Here is a 20,668-nt window from a genome sequence, read left to right on the forward strand (position 1 = left end):
TTTTAATCTCCTGGTGTTGAAAATGTGCATTAAACACCCATCATTAAAGTTATAAGTAAAACGCATATTTTAACAAATCTAAAATTTTCCTTAAAAAATAACAAGTGACATATGAAATGACTGATTTGGCAATAACAGATTTTACAACTACTGCTATTTATTATTATGTTATTATGTTATTTAACCTTGTCTGTTTCTCACACAATTCATAAGATATTCTTAAAAGATAATTCAAAATGTCTTAAATTTGAGGAATTTTTGGCTCTGAAATTAAATGCAGTTGGGTAAAAAATAAAGTTTTTAGAGGACTCTTGTTTACCTGAAAAACTAAGTACAGCCTTACTGCTTACATAGGAATTAAGAGGGTAAGTAGCAGCAAGATGCTGCTAATCAAATGCACTTGATTAACTGTACATTAGCAAGTGTGAGCGCCTCTATAAAAGCAGAAGTTTTCTGGTCTGAAGCAATCAAATGTGTCTAAACACAATCCCATAGTCTTGCCAGGGGTGAACGTTTCAGCAGATTCTCCCTAAATTCAAACTGAGCATGCTCAGAGAAACTACACAAAATCTCTACAGGCCTCAGGTAGCATGTTAAATGTTAAAGTTCATGACAGCACAATTAGAAAAAGACTGAACAGGTACGGCTTATTTGGAAAGGTTACCAGGAGAAAACTTTTCTGAAAAGAACCTGGCAACACAGCTTTGGTTTGCAAAGCTCCATCTGAACAAACCACAAGATTTCTGGAACACTCTATTCTAGAGTCAAATGTGACATATGTCAGCTAAAGCTTTGTCGAGACTGGGTCATGCAGCAGGACAGCGATCCAAGCACAGCAGCAGATCTGTAACAGAATGCCTGCAAAAGAAGCGAATCAAAGTGCCGTGATGACCCAAAGTCCAGGCCTCATTTTAATTTAAATGTTGTGCCGGGACCTTAAGACAGCTGTGCATAAAACCTCAAGAAACTGGAGCAGTGATGTAGTGATGTAGAGCAGAACAAAATTATTCCTCATGGTGATGTGACAGACTGATAATCCAGTCATACAGGAAGCAGTTACTTCAAGTTATTGCAGTAAAGGTGGTTCAACAAGTTACTGAATGAAAGTGTGTACTTAGTTTTTCAGAGGTCTGCATGGAGTCCCATCAAAAATTTATTTTCCACATGATTGTATCATCGTGTTAAACTGCCCACGAGCTGTGATTACATACATTTTCAGTGCAGACTTTAGAAGCAGATAGTTCAGCAGGCTTCCCTTTGTGTCTGCAGCTACAGCATGTCACTGTAAGGAGTTTTAAATAGTCTGTTTGTGTTCACTCTGTACCAGTGCTGATTGCACTGGCACAACATGGCTTCTTCCAACACTAAAAAGAGACAATGGCCCAGCTTTGTTTGCATTCAGAATTTCAGAGAAGGAACATCACCGTTTCTTAACAAACAAGAATTTATTTGAGACTACGCACTAACGAGTGATTGGTCAGTTAAAGTATAACCTACTTAGTGCTTGGCTACACTAGTATCTGTTTCATCTGTGTTTAAACTTTGCAGTATTTACAGCTAAAAGTATTTAATAAATCTCTCACTGTGCTGTTGTCTTGGAATGACTTGAACTTGTGCATTGCCTTTTTCAGATACTTGGTTATTTTGACTATGCTTTCACCGCAATCTTTACTGTTGAGATCCTGTTGAAGGTAAATGTCCTTTGCGTGCTGTGTTGTGCTGTGCTGAGTAGAGCTGTAGTAACCCTGCGCGCTTATGTCACTCTGATTGCTTCCTCAGATCCTAGGCTATGCAGACTATGTCTTCACTAGTATGTTTACATTTGAGATCTTTATTAAGGTAAACAATTCAAACCGTTGCGTTTGCTCAGCAACAACCCACCACTTCCAAGCTTGCTGCACACATTCTTCCTCTCGTCATTTTTGTCTCTAAAGTCTGGTCAGAATGGCCGCCTGCTTGTCTTGTTCTCACAGCGCCGACATGTCAACGTGGAGCTCGTGCCTTTTCGTCAGAAATTTTTTTTGTCTGTCAGTCACTTTTCCATCACGGCCTACTTCCCCCTTTTAACCCTCGACAAGTTCATGGACCTTTGGCTCTCCAGAATACGACCGCTTGTATGGCTTTTCCCTAAAATTATGTTTTTACCATTTTTTTCTTTGATGACAAAAATGTATACTTTATTCATAGTTTTACAAAGGGATTGTTTTTAAAAGCACATCAGCAGATTAAAAAAAAGCAGTAAACATTAGAGTCCCGTGTTTTAAACAATTCATATCGTTTTATGTTTAATTACAATAACTAACAAAAATCCACCCAACGGGCAGTTTTTGCCAAGCCTGCAGCACTTTTCGCTTTGCTCACTTATGGGACAGACCTTATGTTATTTTATTTTGTTTTTCTGAATATCTTCGTTATACCACTGTACATAGTGAAATGACAAAAACTTGGTTAATTATTAAAACTTAACAGCAGAATGATGTATGTATGCATGTAACTAATACATATAACTATACATGTAATACATGTAAGTAATACATATACATATATATATATATGTATATGTGTGTGTATGTATGTATTTATGTATTCTTCTTTTCCTTCTTCTCCTTTGCAAGCTACATAGAAACCCTGTCAGTTTTAAAGCTAACCTGTACATGTTTAACCTGAAAATGTAAACGTGACATGATTATTGATTTTTTTGGTCAATAATCTCAGTTTCAATTCACATCATAGGTGTGGATATAAATTTGCCCCGTGATCACTAAACCTCAAACTCCTGCCTCCATAGTACTTCCTTTATATTTTAAATGAATATGTATATCTACATAATGCAACACCCTAAAAACATTTTCAATTTTAAATAGAGCTTTACATCAAAATTAGCACTCTGCAATCAGAGTGGTAAGGGTTGCACGATTCTGATTGTCGTTAAAAATGTCCTCGCTTTTACTGGAGTGAATTGCTGTTTGTTCAGGTATATGTCTGTGATATTTAAGGACCTAATTTCAGAACTCTTCATTCAGTATTTAGAGGTGACTCAAACAAAACTCTGTCACATATACAGATACGCAGACCATTAAGTTACTTACATGGGACGTACTGAGAATGTAATATAATAGATTGAAATTAACATGATATATACAAAGATTTTAAATAACTAAACATCTATGAACATCTATAGTAATAGATGTTCATAGATGTTAAGGAGGAGGTGGGGTATGTGCATTCATATACTACAATCATTATAGTAGGATGTTTGTTAAGTCTGCTATATTTCAGACGGTAGATGAACTCCAACTAACACCAAGCTTTAAAATCACACTGTCTGATTGGACACTGTGAACACAGATAAGAAGCATTTTTTGGAAAACTGTTCTTCCAAATAAAAAGCTTGAAGAAATCCACAAATATCCTAAACAGTTTTATTATTTTTACATTCACAAATCAGTCTCTAACCTTTCCCCAATACTTGCTGCATGTCTGCACCAGAAAATCTCATTTAAGCTTAAGCTTGAAAGTCCTTGTTTATGGTTCACTTTGTGGCTTAATCTGTACAGGAAATGAATGTAGTTTTAAAATGTTCCCCATGTCGTGTTAACATTTTGCAATGTCTGTACCTAATGTATCTATATGTACTGTATATACCATCAATGTGTGTGTGCACGCGGTACTGCACATAAATGCATCCCTGACGTTTCTCATTTCAAATATGTTTTAAATATTGATTGAAACTTTTTCCTGTTAATTTAACTTACCAAGCTTGAGTGCTTTTGTTAATCCTTAGAATATAACAGAATATAACAGTTAGAATATAACAGATCATCTATAGCAAACAGTTATTATGCATTTTGAGTCATATTGCTGCCTTGATTGAACCTCCTCCTTGATTGATGGCTAATCAACATGGTTCTCTCCTTTGTCCAGATGACAGCATTTGGAGCATTCCTTCATAAAGGGGCGTTCTGTAGAAACTACTTTAACCTATTAGACCTGCTGGTCGTTGGTGTGTCTCTGGTGTCTTTTGGCATTCAGTAAGTGTGATTGTCATCAAAAATTGAGCAACTATGTTCAGATGATAAGTTAAAAACTACCGTTTTCACACATGTACTACATTTCCCTGAACCTTTCTAGACATTACCCAGCACAGCCATATGTGAAAATGGAAATGTGTGACTCAGTCAGAATGGACATTAAATGGTCTTTATCCTGCCATCACCCTAGTAGAAAGTCAGTGTAATATCCAATGTGAGAAAAGTGCGCGTAACTCACCAGTGAATTTATAGAATAAGTAGACTTCATGCCTCTTTTGTGTTTCAGCCGCACTCATGAATCCCTAAACATTACTTAAACTAAATCAGTAGTAGCTACTTAGGGTAATGGCCTAATTCAACTGAAAATTCTGAAGAAGTCATAAGTAAAAACAACTGAATTAACATGTTACATCTTGATTGTCTAAACCCTGTCTGTACTCTGTCACAGTTAAGTGGCTCAGCAGCTAAAACTTCAGTATACTAATACCTCTGTGGGGACATACCCATTAAAAATTACAACCCTTTTTCCCTGATCTGTTTTTCTGTCTCCTATAGGTCGTCCGCCATCTCAGTGGTGAAAATTCTTCGTGTTTTGCGAGTTCTTCGTCCTCTCAGGGCCATCAACAGAGCTAAGGGACTCAAGGTGAGAGTGACAATATCTCTCTCTGTCTATGTGCATGGGTTTAGTTGTCTGTCTGAATTTGCACCCATGTTTGTGCAAACACACGCTTTTGTTGGTGACACAAACTGTATTTCTAATAGCACTGTAACTGTATGCTTTGCAGCACGTGGTCCAGTGTGTATTTGTGGCCATCAGGACCATTGGCAACATCATGATCGTCACCACTCTGCTGCAGTTCATGTTCGCTTGTATCGGAGTGCAACTTTTTAAGGTACAGCAATGAGCTATAATGGGAAACAGGCGCACACTGATTGTAAAATCTCACGTCTCTTCTGCACTTCACTAAATTAAACAATGCTTCTACCATAAAATAATAAAAAGCTATACAAAGTTTGGGATTCTTGCACAACACTGCAGCTGACATGATCTGCTTTCTTTTTTAAAGGGTAAATTTTATCGATGCACAGATGATGCCAAGTCCAGCCCAGATGAGTGCAAGTGAGACCTTTGATTCCTTACTGGTTTTGCTTGCATTTTCAGTCTGCACACAGCATATGTAGTTAATATTATCTTTAAATCCCAGGGGTACATATATTCTCTACAACAATGGTGACACTGCGCTGCCCATGGTGAAGGAGAGGATCTGGTATAACAGTGAATTCAATTTTGACAACGTCCTCATGGCCATGATGGCTCTTTTTACCGTTTCCACCTTTGAAGGATGGCCCACGTAAGTACTGTTTTATGTGCAAGATGGAATTTAATGTTTGATATTTATTTTGCTTCTTCCAAACTAAATCCTGTATTGCCACTGGATAGTAACTGATTATCTTGACTTTCTGTCTCCGTTTTGTCCCTACAGTCTGCTGTACAAGGCCATCGACTCCAACAGGGAGAACATGGGCCCTATCTACAACTACCGCATCGAGATCTCCATCTTCTTCATCATCTACATCATCATCATTGCCTTCTTCATGATGAACATCTTTGTTGGTTTTGTTATTGTTACGTTCCAGGAGCAAGGGGAAAAGGAGTACAAGAACTGTGAGCTGGACAAAAATCAGGTAGGAAAGTCTGTTTATGATTATTTCAAAAGCATGAAGAAATAATGCAACATTATAGCCAAATAATATCTTAATAATTAATTACTTGGTTATGAGTCTCTGCTTCTTTTTGCCTCAACAAACCATCAACACCATGGCAGCGTCAGTGTGTCGAGTACGCTCTTAAAGCTCGCCCTCTTCGGCGCTACATTCCCAAAAACCCCTACCAGTACAAGTTCTGGTATGTGGTGAACTCCACCGGCTTTGAGTACGTCATGTTTGTCCTAATCATCCTCAACACCTTATGCCTGGCCATTCAGGTAAGAACTATTCATTCTGTCTTTAAGGTAAAGTTGATCTGGGTTTACAATCACTACATAGACTTTGTTGCCAAATGTACTGACTCACTCATTCAAGTCAATGATCATCCAATCACGTCCATGGTCACAGGTGTATAAAACACACCTGGGCATGCAGACTGCTTCTACAAACATTTGTGAAAGAATGGGTCACTTGCGGAAGATCTGTAAAAACCGTGCAAGTCCAGCCATGAAGTTTCCTCACTACTAAATATTCCAGAATCAGCTGTTAGTGGTATTATAGTGTGTGGAGGTCATCAACATTCTATACGATCAATCATTACAGACCTCCAAACTTCATGTGGCCTTCAGATTAGTTCAAGAACAGTGTGAAAAGAGCTTCATGGAATGGGTATCCATGCCTGAGCATCTGCATCCAAGCCCAATATCACCAAGCACAAAGCAAAGTCTCAGATGCAGTGGTGTAAAGCACCAGAGCAGTGGAGATGTACTCTGGTGTGATGAATCTCACTTCTCCATCTGCAAGTCTGATGAACAAGTCTGGGTTTGACGGTTATCTGGAGAAGTACCCTTCTCCTGAAGGGTACTGGGTACAGTTTGGCAATGGCCCCTTGTTGTTCCAACATTACTTCACTCCGGTGCGCAAAGCAAGATCCATAACGACATGGTGCGCAAGTCTGGTGTAAAAGAACTTGACTGGCCTGCACAGAGTCCTGATCTCAACCCGATAGAAAACCTCTGGGATGAATTAGAGCGGCGACTGTGAGCCAGGCCTTCTCATCCAACATCAGTGTCTGACCTCACAAATGTGCTTCTGGAAGAATGTTCAAAAATTGCCATAAATAAATACAGAAGATTTGAAGCTAGTGTAGGTGAATATGGACGGTGGACATCATATTAAACCGTTTGGATTAAGAATGGGATATCACTCAAGTTCATATGTATGTGAAGGCAAACGAGCGAATACTTTTGGCAATATAGTGTAGCAAATAAATATTTAATTTATCAGTTTGTCAAATATTGCTGTGCCTAGAAATGTTAGTGGTTGAACTGATCTGATCTGTACATAATGAGTCTAAAATGATGATGTACAGTCTTTTGTCATATGCTGAAATACGTATTTGTTTCTTAATATTTGTGTGTTTAGTCTGTGCATATGTCTCTTTTCAGCACCATGGTCAGTCTCATTTATTTAACTATGCCATGGACATCCTGAACATGGTGTTCACTGGGGTTTTCACTGTAGAGATGATCCTCAAGCTGATTGCCTTCAAGCCCAGAGTAAGTCTCTTCTCTCCTCTCTATGATTTATTTTATTTTCTGTCAAAAATTGTCCTTAATGCAAAAACTTAAGTGTTTAAGCAAATTATATGCAGATCTATTCAAAGACCAATAGTACCTTAACTCTTTCCCACATGTAGATGACCACCTCTCTACCCTTAATGATGAGTTTTAAAATTCCAGTATATGCATTTATATGTTATATGTTTGTCATGCGCCGTGGTGCGCGGGCACGAAAGGATCCAGGCGCAGACTCCGAGCTAACAAAAAGACACTTTATTAAAACAACGAAAGGCGACCCGGGGAAAGTAGAGAGCAAAACAGAAACTAAAAATCCGGGGAAACAATGACACGAGGAAGCCGGGATCGGGACGGCGGGGGGCTGCAATAGAAAGGGGAGATGATTACTAGGGAGCCAGGAAGCGGGGAGAACATATCAGGACTGAGTTAGAGTAGGGGCTTACGATAGAACGGAACCGTGGGAGCTCGGGAGGGAAGTGTGGCAGTCCGTGGGGGCAGGAAGTCCGTGGAATGGCGAGTGGGCCAGGTGAGCGCCGCGAGATCCAGTTGAGCCGGAGGACAGGCAGGTAGCAGACGCCGAGTAGAAATCTGGACAGAAGTAGGCAGGTTAAACAAAGTTCCAAGCAGAAGAGAATGCACACTTTTCGTGGAAGTCTGGTTACCACTGTGGGGATGACTACGGACTGGCGTGGAGCATCCGTCAGCGCCGGATTAAGTGGATCTCCGTGTAATCACCGGGATGGAGAGCAGGTGTGCTAGTGATGGCCCAGCCCGGGGGTGTGGCTACCCGAGCATCACGCATTCCACAGACCATGACAGTGTTTATATGTTAATATAAATGCAGTTTGAGGACCATTAGATCAGGTTCCAGGTTTTTCCAAGCTGTGTAGGCAGAGATCACCCTCAGTAACTTCTGGAGCACCCCCACTCATTTTGTTCTGGAAGGAGGCCTCAAATATGACAGACACTGCTCAGTTTAGGAAAGCAATACAAGGGTTACCCCTTTTAGGCATTCAAAAGGGAAAGAGTTTTCCTCTAGATGTCCTTTTTATATTTTATCCCCAAAAAGATCAGTGTTTGAGTTTTTACCTGAAGACACTTTTAAGCCAGCCCTCTTTCTTCCTGTTCCTGTTGCCTCCCATCACGGGCTCTTTGCTCGAATCTCATCCTTCCACTGATTTCTTATCGTCACCCTCCTGTACCCCTCACTGTAATCTCTTATACTTTCCTGCATCACCCTCCTCTCCTGCCTCCCCCCTCTCCTCCTGCTGGCTGTGCATGCTGCCATATTCAGGGCTATGTCGGGGACGCCTGGAACGTCTTCGATGCTCTGGTGGTGATTGGCAGTGTAGTCGACATCATACTCAGCCAGGTAGAAAGACGTCAGTATGTAGAACTCTGTCATTCCCTCTTCCTGCTCTCCAACTGCTACTGCCACTCTCCTTTTTTCCATCCTTCACATCTTTTCTCCTTCCTTACCTTCCTGTCTTAAATTAGTGTTGAATAGTGTCTGCACTTGAAACGATCTTTTAAATCTTTGTCGGTTGATAAGCACCACAGGCCAAATATCTGCTAAATAACCTGAAAATCTGCTGTTAGCTTTCGGGGGCAATAAGTGCCAACAAACAGCATGTATTCCTTTAAGCCAGCAATAATAAAAGTTGGCACTCTCACAAGCTCCGACAGGAAAACCTTTTCAGCCTCGCTCTGTTATATCAAAGCACAACTTTTTGATGCTCTTTTCTTTCTGTCTTTCACACTTCTTTTTATACTACTTCTTCCTTTTCTTCCTGGCTTTGTTGTCTCTCTTTCTTCTTTTCTGTGTGTCTTTGTTGCCTGTGCTTGCAGAACTATTTTGCTGATGCATGGAACACGTTTGATGCCTTAATTGTTGTGGGTAGCGTGGTTGACATTGCCATCACTGAGATCAATGTAAGTAATCATTTATCGCACATGTCTTGCTGTGTCTTCCGCTGCAGGAGTGCCTTGCTGTAGCATCAGTGTTACAAATCAAGGGCGCAGCTGTCTTTTTTTCAGGCATTAGGAATTATTTTTTGCAGTTTCATAACAGGAAAAGCTGCTGCTTTAAAAAAACATGTAATCGACTCAAGCTTTTTAACCCTTACATACTGTTCAGGTCAGATTTAATCTGTTTTTAGGTCATCTGAAGACTGATGACTTTTCCAAAAGTAACCAAAAATAAACAAAAATGAAAATATGTTAAAACTTTATACTGTTGTACAGTACAAACTAATGCTGTTCTGGGTCAAATTTGACCTGTATCTATTCAAATGAACTTTAGAGCCACCGGTGTGGATCATTTAAGGAAAACTGGCATTTTAGGGAATCTTGAAACTGTAAAGCCTGTGTCTTTATGTATTTTTTATGAGACAGTAATGAAAGAGTTCAAGGAAGGGACTGACCTATCAGGAGAATTGTGTTCCCACCACATTTGTCCAGGTTGCTGCAGAGACCTGCTGGTCTTTTAAAATAGTTAAACAGTGTAGGAATGATCATATATGGCGCACTTAAGGAGCAGAGGTCATAAGCGCCTGGAATGTGATAGAATAAACACAAAATAAACAAATTAGAATCCATCTACTCAGAGCTAACTGAGCTTAACCCTTGTGTGGTGTTCGTATTTTTGTTACTCAGCCAGTGTTCATGGGTCTGGTGGACCCGCTAGAGTTTTGGCTTTCCAAATTAACACTATCAAACAATTTTATGTTAAATTACTCAACAGATGTTTACTTCATCCCAATTACAAGACATATGAACAGCAAACATGGTTAATTTTTTCCCTTTACCTTTGTTAGATCACATTTATGAATTAATGTGCTTCTCGTTTTTCTTTTATATAAAATGTTATAAATAAATCAGTTATAATCAAGTGGAGTGAGTGGAAAGACACAACACATTTACACGTGAAAAAATAATTAATTGTTTAATTTTTCTTTTGAAAAAAACTGAACACGGGTCTCACAGACCCGAACACCATACAAGGGTTAAACTAACTGAGTGTAGCCGAGATTAAAAGAGCTCAAAAGAGGGCTTTGGGTCTTTTATAAGATTATAAAAGCACTTCAGTTGCCGTTCAGTGAGTGTGGGGAAACACGTGTGCGGTCATGTAAACGGATGAAATATGAACAGTATGTAACGGTTTCACCACTTTATTTAGTGACACACATTTGATAATTATTTAGTCAATCCAGAAAAAGGGAGACATTGGTTTTTGTGTCAGCGTACTGTGGTTTGAATGAAAAGAGTGAAAAAGGATCTTTTATTAAATTGGCATTAAAAAAAAAAAGAATTGATAAAATAGCAAGTTATAAATTCTAATTAGATCTACTAAGATCTTGTTTCTTAATTATATACGTACTTAATCTGTGAATGAATTTGTTATACTGCTACTCCAAGGCAACTCTTTGTCCTTTTCTGTGGCTCATGTTAACACTGATTTCACGCTCTTTGCCACCATTTCCATGTCATGATGTGTCTGTTTGAATTTTTTTGAATGACTGTTTAAAATAAGACACCTCCTGTAATTGAAATATAGAACTTGGTAGTAATAAACAAAATAAATCCTGCGACAGAAAGCTTGCTCTTTAGTAGAGCAACAGGTATTTGCATTCTTTTTTCCATGAATCTTATTTATGGTGTTACTGCTTAGAATATGTGGCGACAGGCTTACACTGCTGATCTTGTTCTTGTTGGTAAGTTTTGATGCTGTGTTGTTTGTGTTGTTTTGGGGTTTTTTTTTAAATAAAGTTCCATCTGAGAGCTTTTAATGTATTCGGATGTTGAATGAAGCACAGGTCACTGATGATATGTGATGTTTGCAGCAGCACTTACCTGTGAATGGTTTGGTGCTGGTTCTTATGACTCGGATTAACTTTAGGCTTTTGGTTTCAAGTCGGCAGCCATTCCTGTTGTCAAGGTGATAGTGGAGCCAGGGGTAAGAAGCCCCTCCTCTTTTATTTAAGACCCTCACCCTTCTGTGACCATCCAAAAAAAAAGTCAAAAGCATCAGCATCTTTCTGTTATTACACTTTTTGCTCAGTTACTGCTGAAAATCTTTTTTAAATACCAGAACTGATTGAATCACTTGTAAGGGTTTGTGTTGAACTCTCAGTGTCTGTCACAGTCCCGTTTTGAATCCACCTGGTTTGTTGCATTTTGGCACCAGTTTTCAATCTGCTGATTTTTTTGTCCCGTCTTGGTGCATGGCATGACACGCGGGATTAAAACTGGCCTTTTTGTCCTTCATTCTAGTGTAGCTCTGTGTAGCATTAGCAGTCAGGTTATTTAAAATGAACTGCTCTTGACTTAGCTCTTATGTATTTGCAGATAAAGCTCTCTGTAGTTGTCCACAATTACATGCACATTTAAATTTCCCGTATGTGCAAGTCCTCCAGGTCTGTTAATGGCATGGCGTTTAACACACAAGTTGTTCTGCATGCTTGTTTATTGTCGTCACTGTAAACAGTTTCTAAAGTCTAAAGTGGGAGGCTTTTTCACAAGCATTTAAATTTATTTGGTGTTGCTTGGTAACTAATATGTCCCATACATGACTCTCATAAAGAATGCATGTATGACTGACTGCATGAATGAACGAGTGTTGCATATCTTCATTAGTGTGCTGGAAAATGGAAAATGTTCCTTTTATTTCTTTGTCCCATAATAACTCTTGCCCTCACCCGCTTCAGAACACAGAGGACAGCGCTCGCATCTCCATCACCTTCTTCCGCTTGTTCAGGGTGATGCGATTGGTCAAACTGCTGAGCAGGGGTGAGGGAATCAGGACTCTCCTGTGGACCTTCATCAAGTCCTTCCAGGTGAGACTATAGCAGAGAGAAGGGACCCCATGATACAATATTATCACAGTATGTTATTATTGCCATTTTAAACATGCTGAGTTAATGCAGCAACATTTATTTGGATATACTATGATTTATCACCTTTGTTTTCCAACTACAAATCATTTCCCCTAAGGTAAACCAGTATCTGTATTATCTAATGAGATAAAGTTCTCAGTCTGTTCCACTCACTTAACCATTTTTTATTAAGGAGACAGACTGAACTGAAAACATATATTAACCTATTATAATGTATTATCAATATAATAAATATACTCATCTCTTTTGTCCCATCAAGTAAAAAATTCCAAAATAAGTTCATATGTTTGACTTAAATGTATATGATGTTTTTCTTCTTTATTTGTCCAATTCCTTGATCTTTGTCTTACCAAAACACCATAACACTGCACATTCCTTCAGAGTGCTCTCAGTCTTTTGATTTGCAACGTAAACTGTGGTGTATGGTGCTAATTCTCGGAGAAATATATTTTCCACCACAGTAAATAACTAACACTGCTTAGGGTTGTGATGAAAACCAAACCAACCAGAAGTAGAAGTATGTTGAAATGAGCTTGCAGCAGGCGCACTCGAAAAACTGATAGGGGCATGTTTTGTTGCGTAGAATACCAACATAAAATAGAAGCAGTTATGACTTGACACTGCTCAAGTTAAACTGCAGATTTCACAGCGTCCAAGTTCTTTTTTTTCCTCCCTCAGGCTCTTCCCTATGTCGCACTCCTGATAGCCATGCTGTTCTTCATCTACGCTGTAATTGGAATGCAGGTAATTTGTTAGGAAATGGTATCGTTACATGAAACGGTGGGACCTGTTAGACACCCTGCACAATATGTATGTCTTTCTTTGAGAGAATCTAAGCATTAATGGGATATTTCTTCTCTTTTTTAGGTGTTTGGGAAAATAGCAATGGTAGATGGGACACAAATCAACCGCAACAACAACTTTCAAACTTTTCCCCAAGCTGTCTTGATGCTGTTCAGGTCAGTATGTATTTGTACATAATAAATGTATCTTTATTTTTTATGTACGGCTGCAGCTGTGTTGACGTTGTTCCTCGTTCACTGTTAGGTGTGCTACAGGCGAGGCCTGGCAGGAGATCATGCTAGCCTGCATGCCAGGCAAGCTGTGTGATTCAGAGTCAGACTACAACCCTGGGGAGGAGAGGACCTGTGGCAGTGGCTTTGCCATTATCTACTTCATCAGCTTCTACATGCTCTGTGCTTTCCTGGTAAGCTTCAGCCATCTGACTGTGTTCAAAGTGACTAATTTTTACACGCAGACCTGAGTTTTCACTGTCCCGTGCACAGTTTCTGTTACAAAAAATGTTGCATGTTTTTTTCTTTCAGATCATAAACCTGTTTGTTGCTGTCATCATGGATAATTTTGACTATCTGACCCGTGATTGGTCCATTCTCGGGCCGCACCACTTGGACGAGTTTAAAAGGATCTGGTCAGAATACGACCCAGAAGCAAAGTTAGTACTTGGAACCAGTTGTGAAGAGTAGTCTGAAGCATTTTCTCTTGTTATTTATCTCTTAAATGGTACACTATACTAGTGTTAAAAACGACTCCATTAAATATGATAGTAATTTTTTATAATTGTAAATTCTCTAAAGTGTACATACTTATTAGGACCTGTGCCTGTAGTGGAGACTGCTTGCTTGGTGTGATGCATTTAATCTGAATGTGCTGTCAGGGGCAGGATAAAGCATCTCGATGTAGTTACTCTACTGAGGAGGATCCAACCCCCGCTGGGCTTTGGGAAACTTTGCCCTCACAGAGTGGCCTGTAAGGTGGGTTTCCACAACTTTCCATACAATAGCAATGAAGATAATGCACTACACTGCCACTCTTTTACTGTATCACCTAAAATACGTTGCAGCTTTTGTACATTTCACTCATTAAACTTGCAGTTTTCACATTACTAATTTAACATTAGGCGCCTCAGTGTTAATCTGTGTTTTGGATTCTTTTACAGCGTCTGGTGGCAATGAACATGCCCCTGAACAGTGATGGAACTGTAATGTTTAATGCCACCCTGTTTGCTTTGGTCCGCACTGCTCTCAAGATTAAGACTGAAGGTGAGTGTGCACCTTTAGCCGCTTTTGGATCTGCAGAATTATTGTTTGCTTTCTTATAGATTGGTTTAGCATTTTAGAGCTGTCTGCCATGTTGTGTAGTATGCAGTTGATTGCCTTTTAAGCGTTATGACATTTTGACTTTTTAAGTAGGAGGACTAAGAGGTGAGGCTAATGGGATCAGTGACCTGTTGTATGTGCAGCAGCTTAAGATTACAGCCCAGAGAAACCATTGCAGCACAGTGAAGTTAATAGGAGACAGATTTAAATGCACTGGGAATCAAGTCTTACATTGAAATCAGCATTAAATAAGGAAAAAACACATTTCAGTTGAATATTTAATGAATAAAGTAAGTGCGCACTTAAAGCTTCACACAGGAACATACTATTTAACTGAGCAGTTGAAAAGTATGTCACTCTGAGTTGAACCACTTTTATTTTTGTCACCCAAACTCAGTTGTTCCTTCCAGAATTAACACAAGAGGGCGCTATAGATCATATTTAAGTAGTAGTTCCTCCTGCAGTCCACTGCATAACCAACATGGCCCTTTAATTAAAAAAAGGTAACTTAGCACCAAAGTAAAGCATAATCATTAATTACAACTCATGATGGTAAGAAATGTTTTGACGTATGTTGTGACTGTGTGTGAAAAGCAGACTTCGTACTCTTACTTAATTTTAACCTTGGTTGCACTTTTCAAAGGGAACCTGGAGCAAGCCAATGAGGAGCTTAGAGCTGTGATCAAGAAGATCTGGAAGAGGACCAGTATGAAGCTACTGGACCAAGTGGTGCCTCCTGCAGGCGGTCAGTGGTCGTTGTACACAAGTGCACAGGGACAAAACTGCTTTCGTTGCTTTCGTCAAGTGACAGTCTCTCTCATGTGTCTGTTCCATTCTCTTGCTCACATGATAAAAATAATTTTACAGATGGATTCTTATATGTATATATATCTTTTTTTTATATTTCCAAACAATAATAGTGGAAGCCTAAGCATGCTAAGTACGTCTGAAGCCAAAATAATTTTAAAGTCAACAAAAGAATCAAGACGGGTTCCTCGCCTTGTGATGTAGATCAGTAGGTGTAAAGGACAAGGTGAAGTACAGATAAGAATAAGCTTTATGAAACAGAAAACAGGAGGTGAAGAAGAACCCACAGGAAGCCTTTATCATCCTGTTTTTGCCTTTCTGAAACTGCAAGACCAGCTGTTTTACTACAACAAAACTTTTAATTTGTTGTGAAGTTAAGCTTATGTATTTCACAGAAACTCACCTTATTCCTTTCAGTTGAAAAGTGTCACTGTTACCCACAATGATGTGTTTCATATGTTTAACGATAACTCAAACAGCATCTTCTCATAAAGTAGTCAGTTTGTTGGAGAGTCAGTTTTATAATCTAAGTGAGAGGCTTTCACATTGTTGTGCTAGCGTAGCAGCTCCATCTTTTCTATGCTTGTACTGCATGTCTTTGTGTGCATTAGCTCGCTAACCGCTCTCTTTTCTTTTTCGCCAAGCCTCTCTGTTCTACAGCTTCCTTTGTTTTCAGTCACTGGCCTTCCTTTCTTCTCTTTCTGCCGTCCTGAGCTCTTTGGAGCAGTTCTGTTTTAGTCTGGTGGCATGAAGCTACTGATACCTCACTTACTTCATCGGGCTCTGTCCAGAAAGGGAATCCACATGTGGACATAGTTATGATCCCTTTACACCAGGATGCTTTTGTTCTTAAGAAAAACAAAAAGAGTCAGGGATTATTGGTTTTGAGATGTTGCTCACACGTGTAAAATCAGTTCATTCGTTTTCAGCAAACTAATACTTGAATTAAGGCAAGGAGTTCCTTAAAAACGCGAATCGTAAAAATCCCCAAATGCGATTTTTCTGGGGGAAAAAATCTTACTTAATTGTTAAGTAAGATTTCATCCTTCCTGTCGAGGAGTTACATGTTTTTGAAAATGAAATTGGTGAGGCTATGTATTTACTAAACTACAAGAAATTAGCAATTTCGAATGATCCAGTCATTCTTTTCTGCTTATCCAATCAGGCTCGTGGGGAGCCTGGAGCCTATCCCAGCTATCCCAGGTAGAGGCAGGGTCACCAGTCTGTCACACAGACATGACCAGACTTACTCAGATCATCAGTTTCTGATTTTAAAATACAGATGAGCATTTTTAAAATACCTTTTTTGGCTCTATATCTTTGGTCCTTTCTGAACAGAGCCCTGTGCAGCTTAACTCTGGCTGTGTTGTGTGTGTAGAGAAACGAGTCTGATACCTAAAGATGGATCATAACCACATAAAGGTCACCGCTCTCTTTGGACCCCTGGAGGGAATATTGGCCACAACATTTGTCACGTTTACTCAGTTCCCCTCCAGTTAAAATGGGTTATGGAGAGGTGGTGACAAACCGAGAGAAAACCACTTGTTTCTTGCACACAGTGATTCAGCTGGCTTTTTTTGTTATTGTCCAGCATCTCTCCCCGTTCTGCTTCAGCAGCGACTTATCTGAGAGAATTAGAGCCAAGCCCAATAAGCCTCCCTGCATGGCAGATAGTGTGCACTGTCATCGCTTCCCTTCTGGCTAAACTAAGTTTATGTTTTGTGTCTTGATAGAAGATCTGTAGAGCTTACCCTTGCTTCTATAAACCTTTTACTCTGCTGTTTTCTTGCATGCGCTTCTTGCTACAGATCATATCATTGGTCTAACACATAAAACACTTCTGCTTGTCTGTCTCTGAAATCATAGATGCTTAAATTTTAGTTAAGTCTTCAGTCACTGTACAATATGTGCAGGCATAAATGCTTCGGTTTATTTGAATTGATAATAAACATGCGTCAAAAAATGTGCTCATGCATGCAGCAGTTGTTAACCTCTTGGAGCTTCTTAGGCAGTAAGGTCAGTGTCCTGGTTAAGCATTGAGGATTTATGGCATTTTGGGATTATCGGTCAGTACTCTTTTGGCATTTGGAATAAAGCTAAAATATTTGGTTTCATTTCCAAGATGTTGTCTCTTTTCCCAACATGCTGCAGTAGTGGTGCTTCATGATTGTGATTTTTTTTTAGTTGTGAGGACACATTAAATGTTCTCTGAGCTGGTGACATAGCAGCAGTAGGAGTAACTGGCTGAGTATTTTGAATCTTGAGTGCATGGATATGAGCTGATTTTCGGTGTTGAGGTGTTTTGGTGTTGACCTGGGAGGCTTTGGTGTGTCTGCTCACTCAGATGACGAGGTAACAGTGGGGAAGTTCTATGCCACCTTCCTGATACAGGACTACTTCAGAAAGTTCAAGAGGCGCAAGGAGCAAGGTCTTGTGGGAAGGCGCTCATGGGAGAGGCTGAATACCACCTTGGCTCTACAGGTGAGGAAAGTGCAACGTTTCAGTCAGTCAATTCAGTGCACAGTGAGTAATTTATGGAGTCTAAGTGAGCAGTTCATCCAAATTAATTAAGGTGAGCACTATCAAACAGTCAGTTTTGACTCATTTTTGCAATAAAAGCCTTTCTTTGTGCTCATCACATTACGGGCACATGAATAAACAATAATCACTACCTACTACAAGTCACTGAGTCAGGTGTTCTGTGGAACTTTCCAATGAGACCTTTGGCAACATATCATAATCAGGAGTGGGGGAATCATGTGGGAAATCTGGAAAAACCAAACCCTGTTTGCACACAGTCTGTTAACAAAAGAAGAGAAAGCATGTCTATTATGATGTGGGTGCAGTGGCTCTTGCCTCTCTTCCCGTCTTTTGTAAACATCAGTCAAATCTGAAAAAACTCTAAAAGATTGATGACAATCTTTAAACAGATGTTTTGTTCATTTGTTCGGGAAGATTTCTTTTCATGCATGAGAACATCGAAATGTTTGTTAACAACAATACTAATGAGGTTTGCTTTGACACACGTCCTTTTTGCAGGCTGGCTTGCGTACACTGCATGACATTGGACCAGAAATCCGTCGTGCCATATCGTGTGACCTCCAGGAGGAAGGACTAGTAGATGAAAATGCAGAGGAAGAGGAGGAAATCTACAGAGTAAGATTTCCAGAGAAATTCCCCTGATGTGCACAGGAGTGTGTTAATGCGATTCCTACGAATGTCCTTTGTTGTTTTTGTTCTTAATGCCACTTAACTCTGTGACTGATATGCTTCCAACACATCTCAATAAGTCACTCACTTCATTGCATAGAATTTTCCAGGAAATCTGAGAATGGATATTTTGTTAAACTGTCACTGGTTCTCTCTGGTAGAAAAGAGTATGTTCTGAGTTTAGTTTCATTTATTAAGCAGTCATATTTAGTCTTCATTTCTGGTGTCTCCGTGCAGCGTAATGGCAGCCTTTTTGGGAACCATGTCAACCACATAGGTGGGGATCAGCAAGGCTCTTCTCACCCCACCACCGTCACACAGCGGCCACTACAGATCCTGCCCTTCTCCAGCGCTGCCTCGACCGAGCCCCCGCAAATCGTCAGGAGAGCCAGCAGTAACGATAGAGAAGGAGAGACAGAACTGAACTCTTCACCAATCCTGTGCAATCAACTTCATCACACCACTCATTACCCTCACTGTAATTCCACTTGTGTTCAGTCGCCAATACCTTCCAATGCCAACCTCAACAATGCCAATGTGCCCTCACTTCTCTCCATGACCATTGCGAGGCAGCAGAAGTGTTTAATACGGAGTCGCCCATCCTCCACCAGAAACGCATCATCAACAACTACTTACAGCAAAGGACTGCAAGGCAAGCCTTGGAAGTCGCACTCCACAAGGTTGGTTGAAGGACACATAAGTGCAGTGTTAAAATCCACAGTAGCTATGCACATTTGTTGCATGGTCCTTTTCTTTGTGTAGAATAAAGCACCCGTTTTGAAGTGGGTTTAATAAACACACTGCAATGTGGAGAGAAACATCCCAGCCAAGGATCATCTCTGCCGCCCTCACATCTTATATATACACACACAGACAAAGACCTTCCACAACTCTTACATGCTGGCCCATCTCATGGGGGATGAGGGCTATACCCTCAGGCACATCCATAAAGCCTTGTCACTTACAGAGAGAATCATGACCCTATTTTCTGTCAGCTTAAGATTTACATTCCTGATAAGCAGAAGGAGTTCCACTATCTATTTAACATCTCCCATGAACTTAAAATGGCCTCACTGTGTGCGCATATATGTGTGATAGAGCATAAGGCCCATTTGTAGTGCACATGCATACAACTAAGTAAAAAAGCGATATGGTTAAAATATTTGTATTTAATACATGAATAAATAAATCTGCCAGTACAACTGTTTACACTTACACTAACAAAGTATGTTAATGACTTTTTCCCCTGACATTTCAGAAGTTTGGTCTGGCAGTGCACTGTATGATATAATGTACAGTGGGGCAAAAAAGTATTTAGTCAGCCACCGATTGTGCAAGTTCCCCTACCTAAAATGATGACAGAGGTCAGTAATTTGCACCAGAGGTACACTTCAACTGTGAGAGACAGAATGTGAAAAAAAAATCCATGAATCCACATGGTAGGATTTGTAAAGAATTTATTCGTAAATCAGGGTGGAAAATAAGTATTTGGTCAATAACAAAAATACAACTCAATACTTTGTAACATAACCTTTGTTGGCAATAACAGAGGTCAAACGTTTACTATAGGTCTTTACCAGGTTTGCACACACAGTAGCTGGTATTTTGGCCCATTCCTCCATGCAGATCTTCTCGAGAGCAGTGATGTTTTGGGACTGTCGCCGAGCAACACGGACTTTCAACTCCCGCCACAGATTTTCTATGGGGTTGAGGTCTGGAGACTTGCTAGGCCACTCCAGGACTTTCAAATGCTTCTTACGGAGCCACTCCTTTGTTGCCCGGGTGGTGTGTTTTGGATCATTGTCATGTTGGAAGACCCAGCCTCGTTTCATCTTCAAAGTTCTCACTGATTGAAGGAGGTTTTGGCTCAAAATCTCACGATACATGGCCCCATTCATTCTGTCCTTAACACGGATCACTTGTCCTGTCCCCTTGGCAGAAAAACAGCCCCATAGCATGATGTTTCCACCCCCATGCTTCACAGTAGGTATGGTGTTCTTGGGATGCAACTCAGTATTCTTCTTCCTCCAAACACGACGAGTTGAGTTTATACCAAAAAGTTCTACTTTGGTTTCATCTGACCACATGACATTCTCCCAATCCTCTGCTGTATCATCCATGTGCTCTCTGGCAAACTTCAGACGGGCCTGGACATGCACTGGCTTCAGCAGCGGAACACGTCTGGCACTGCGGGATTTGATTCCCTGCCGTTGTAGTGTGTTACTGATGGTGACCTTTGTTACTTTGGTCCCAGCTCTCTGCAGGTCATTCACCAGGTCCCCCCGTGTGGTTCTGGGATCTTTGCTCACCGTTCTCATGAT

At 40.1% G+C, this 20,668-nt stretch overlaps 1 protein-coding gene across 2 annotated transcripts in view; it reads left to right on the forward strand.

Moving 5' to 3' along the window:
• Positions 1 to 20,668, forward strand: part of cacna1db (calcium channel, voltage-dependent, L type, alpha 1D subunit, b) — an 89,976-nt gene that overhangs the window by 55,466 nt on the left and 13,842 nt on the right. The window contains exons 21-43 of one of the 2 annotated variants that reach the window (XM_085393346.1): positions 1,632 to 1,691; positions 1,780 to 1,839; positions 3,925 to 4,031; positions 4,587 to 4,674; positions 4,817 to 4,924; positions 5,099 to 5,151; positions 5,237 to 5,383; positions 5,516 to 5,717; positions 5,858 to 6,016; positions 7,187 to 7,297; positions 8,613 to 8,690; positions 9,167 to 9,250; positions 12,025 to 12,153; positions 12,892 to 12,957; positions 13,081 to 13,172; positions 13,261 to 13,420; positions 13,539 to 13,666; positions 13,889 to 13,985; positions 14,171 to 14,273; positions 14,974 to 15,075; positions 17,482 to 17,618; positions 18,177 to 18,293; positions 18,585 to 19,027. In XM_085393346.1, the coding sequence (XP_085249472.1) occupies positions 1,632 to 1,691; positions 1,780 to 1,839; positions 3,925 to 4,031; positions 4,587 to 4,674; positions 4,817 to 4,924; positions 5,099 to 5,151; positions 5,237 to 5,383; positions 5,516 to 5,717; positions 5,858 to 6,016; positions 7,187 to 7,297; positions 8,613 to 8,690; positions 9,167 to 9,250; positions 12,025 to 12,153; positions 12,892 to 12,957; positions 13,081 to 13,172; positions 13,261 to 13,420; positions 13,539 to 13,666; positions 13,889 to 13,985; positions 14,171 to 14,273; positions 14,974 to 15,075; positions 17,482 to 17,618; positions 18,177 to 18,293; positions 18,585 to 19,027 (2,831 nt within the window). The remainder of the gene's footprint in view (positions 1 to 1,631; positions 1,692 to 1,779; positions 1,840 to 3,924; positions 4,032 to 4,586; positions 4,675 to 4,816; positions 4,925 to 5,098; positions 5,152 to 5,236; positions 5,384 to 5,515; positions 5,718 to 5,857; positions 6,017 to 7,186; positions 7,298 to 8,612; positions 8,691 to 9,166; positions 9,251 to 12,024; positions 12,154 to 12,891; positions 12,958 to 13,080; positions 13,173 to 13,260; positions 13,421 to 13,538; positions 13,667 to 13,888; positions 13,986 to 14,170; positions 14,274 to 14,973; positions 15,076 to 17,481; positions 17,619 to 18,176; positions 18,294 to 18,584; positions 19,028 to 20,668) is intronic. The other variant, XM_085393345.1, reaches the window with a different exon arrangement.

The sequence above is a fragment of the Rhamphochromis longiceps genome, linkage group LG20 (assembly GCF_057381845.1).
Source record: "Rhamphochromis longiceps isolate RC_006_pf linkage group LG20, R_longiceps_female_GT1.1, whole genome shotgun sequence".
Taxonomy (NCBI): Eukaryota; Metazoa; Chordata; class Actinopteri; order Cichliformes; family Cichlidae; genus Rhamphochromis; species Rhamphochromis longiceps.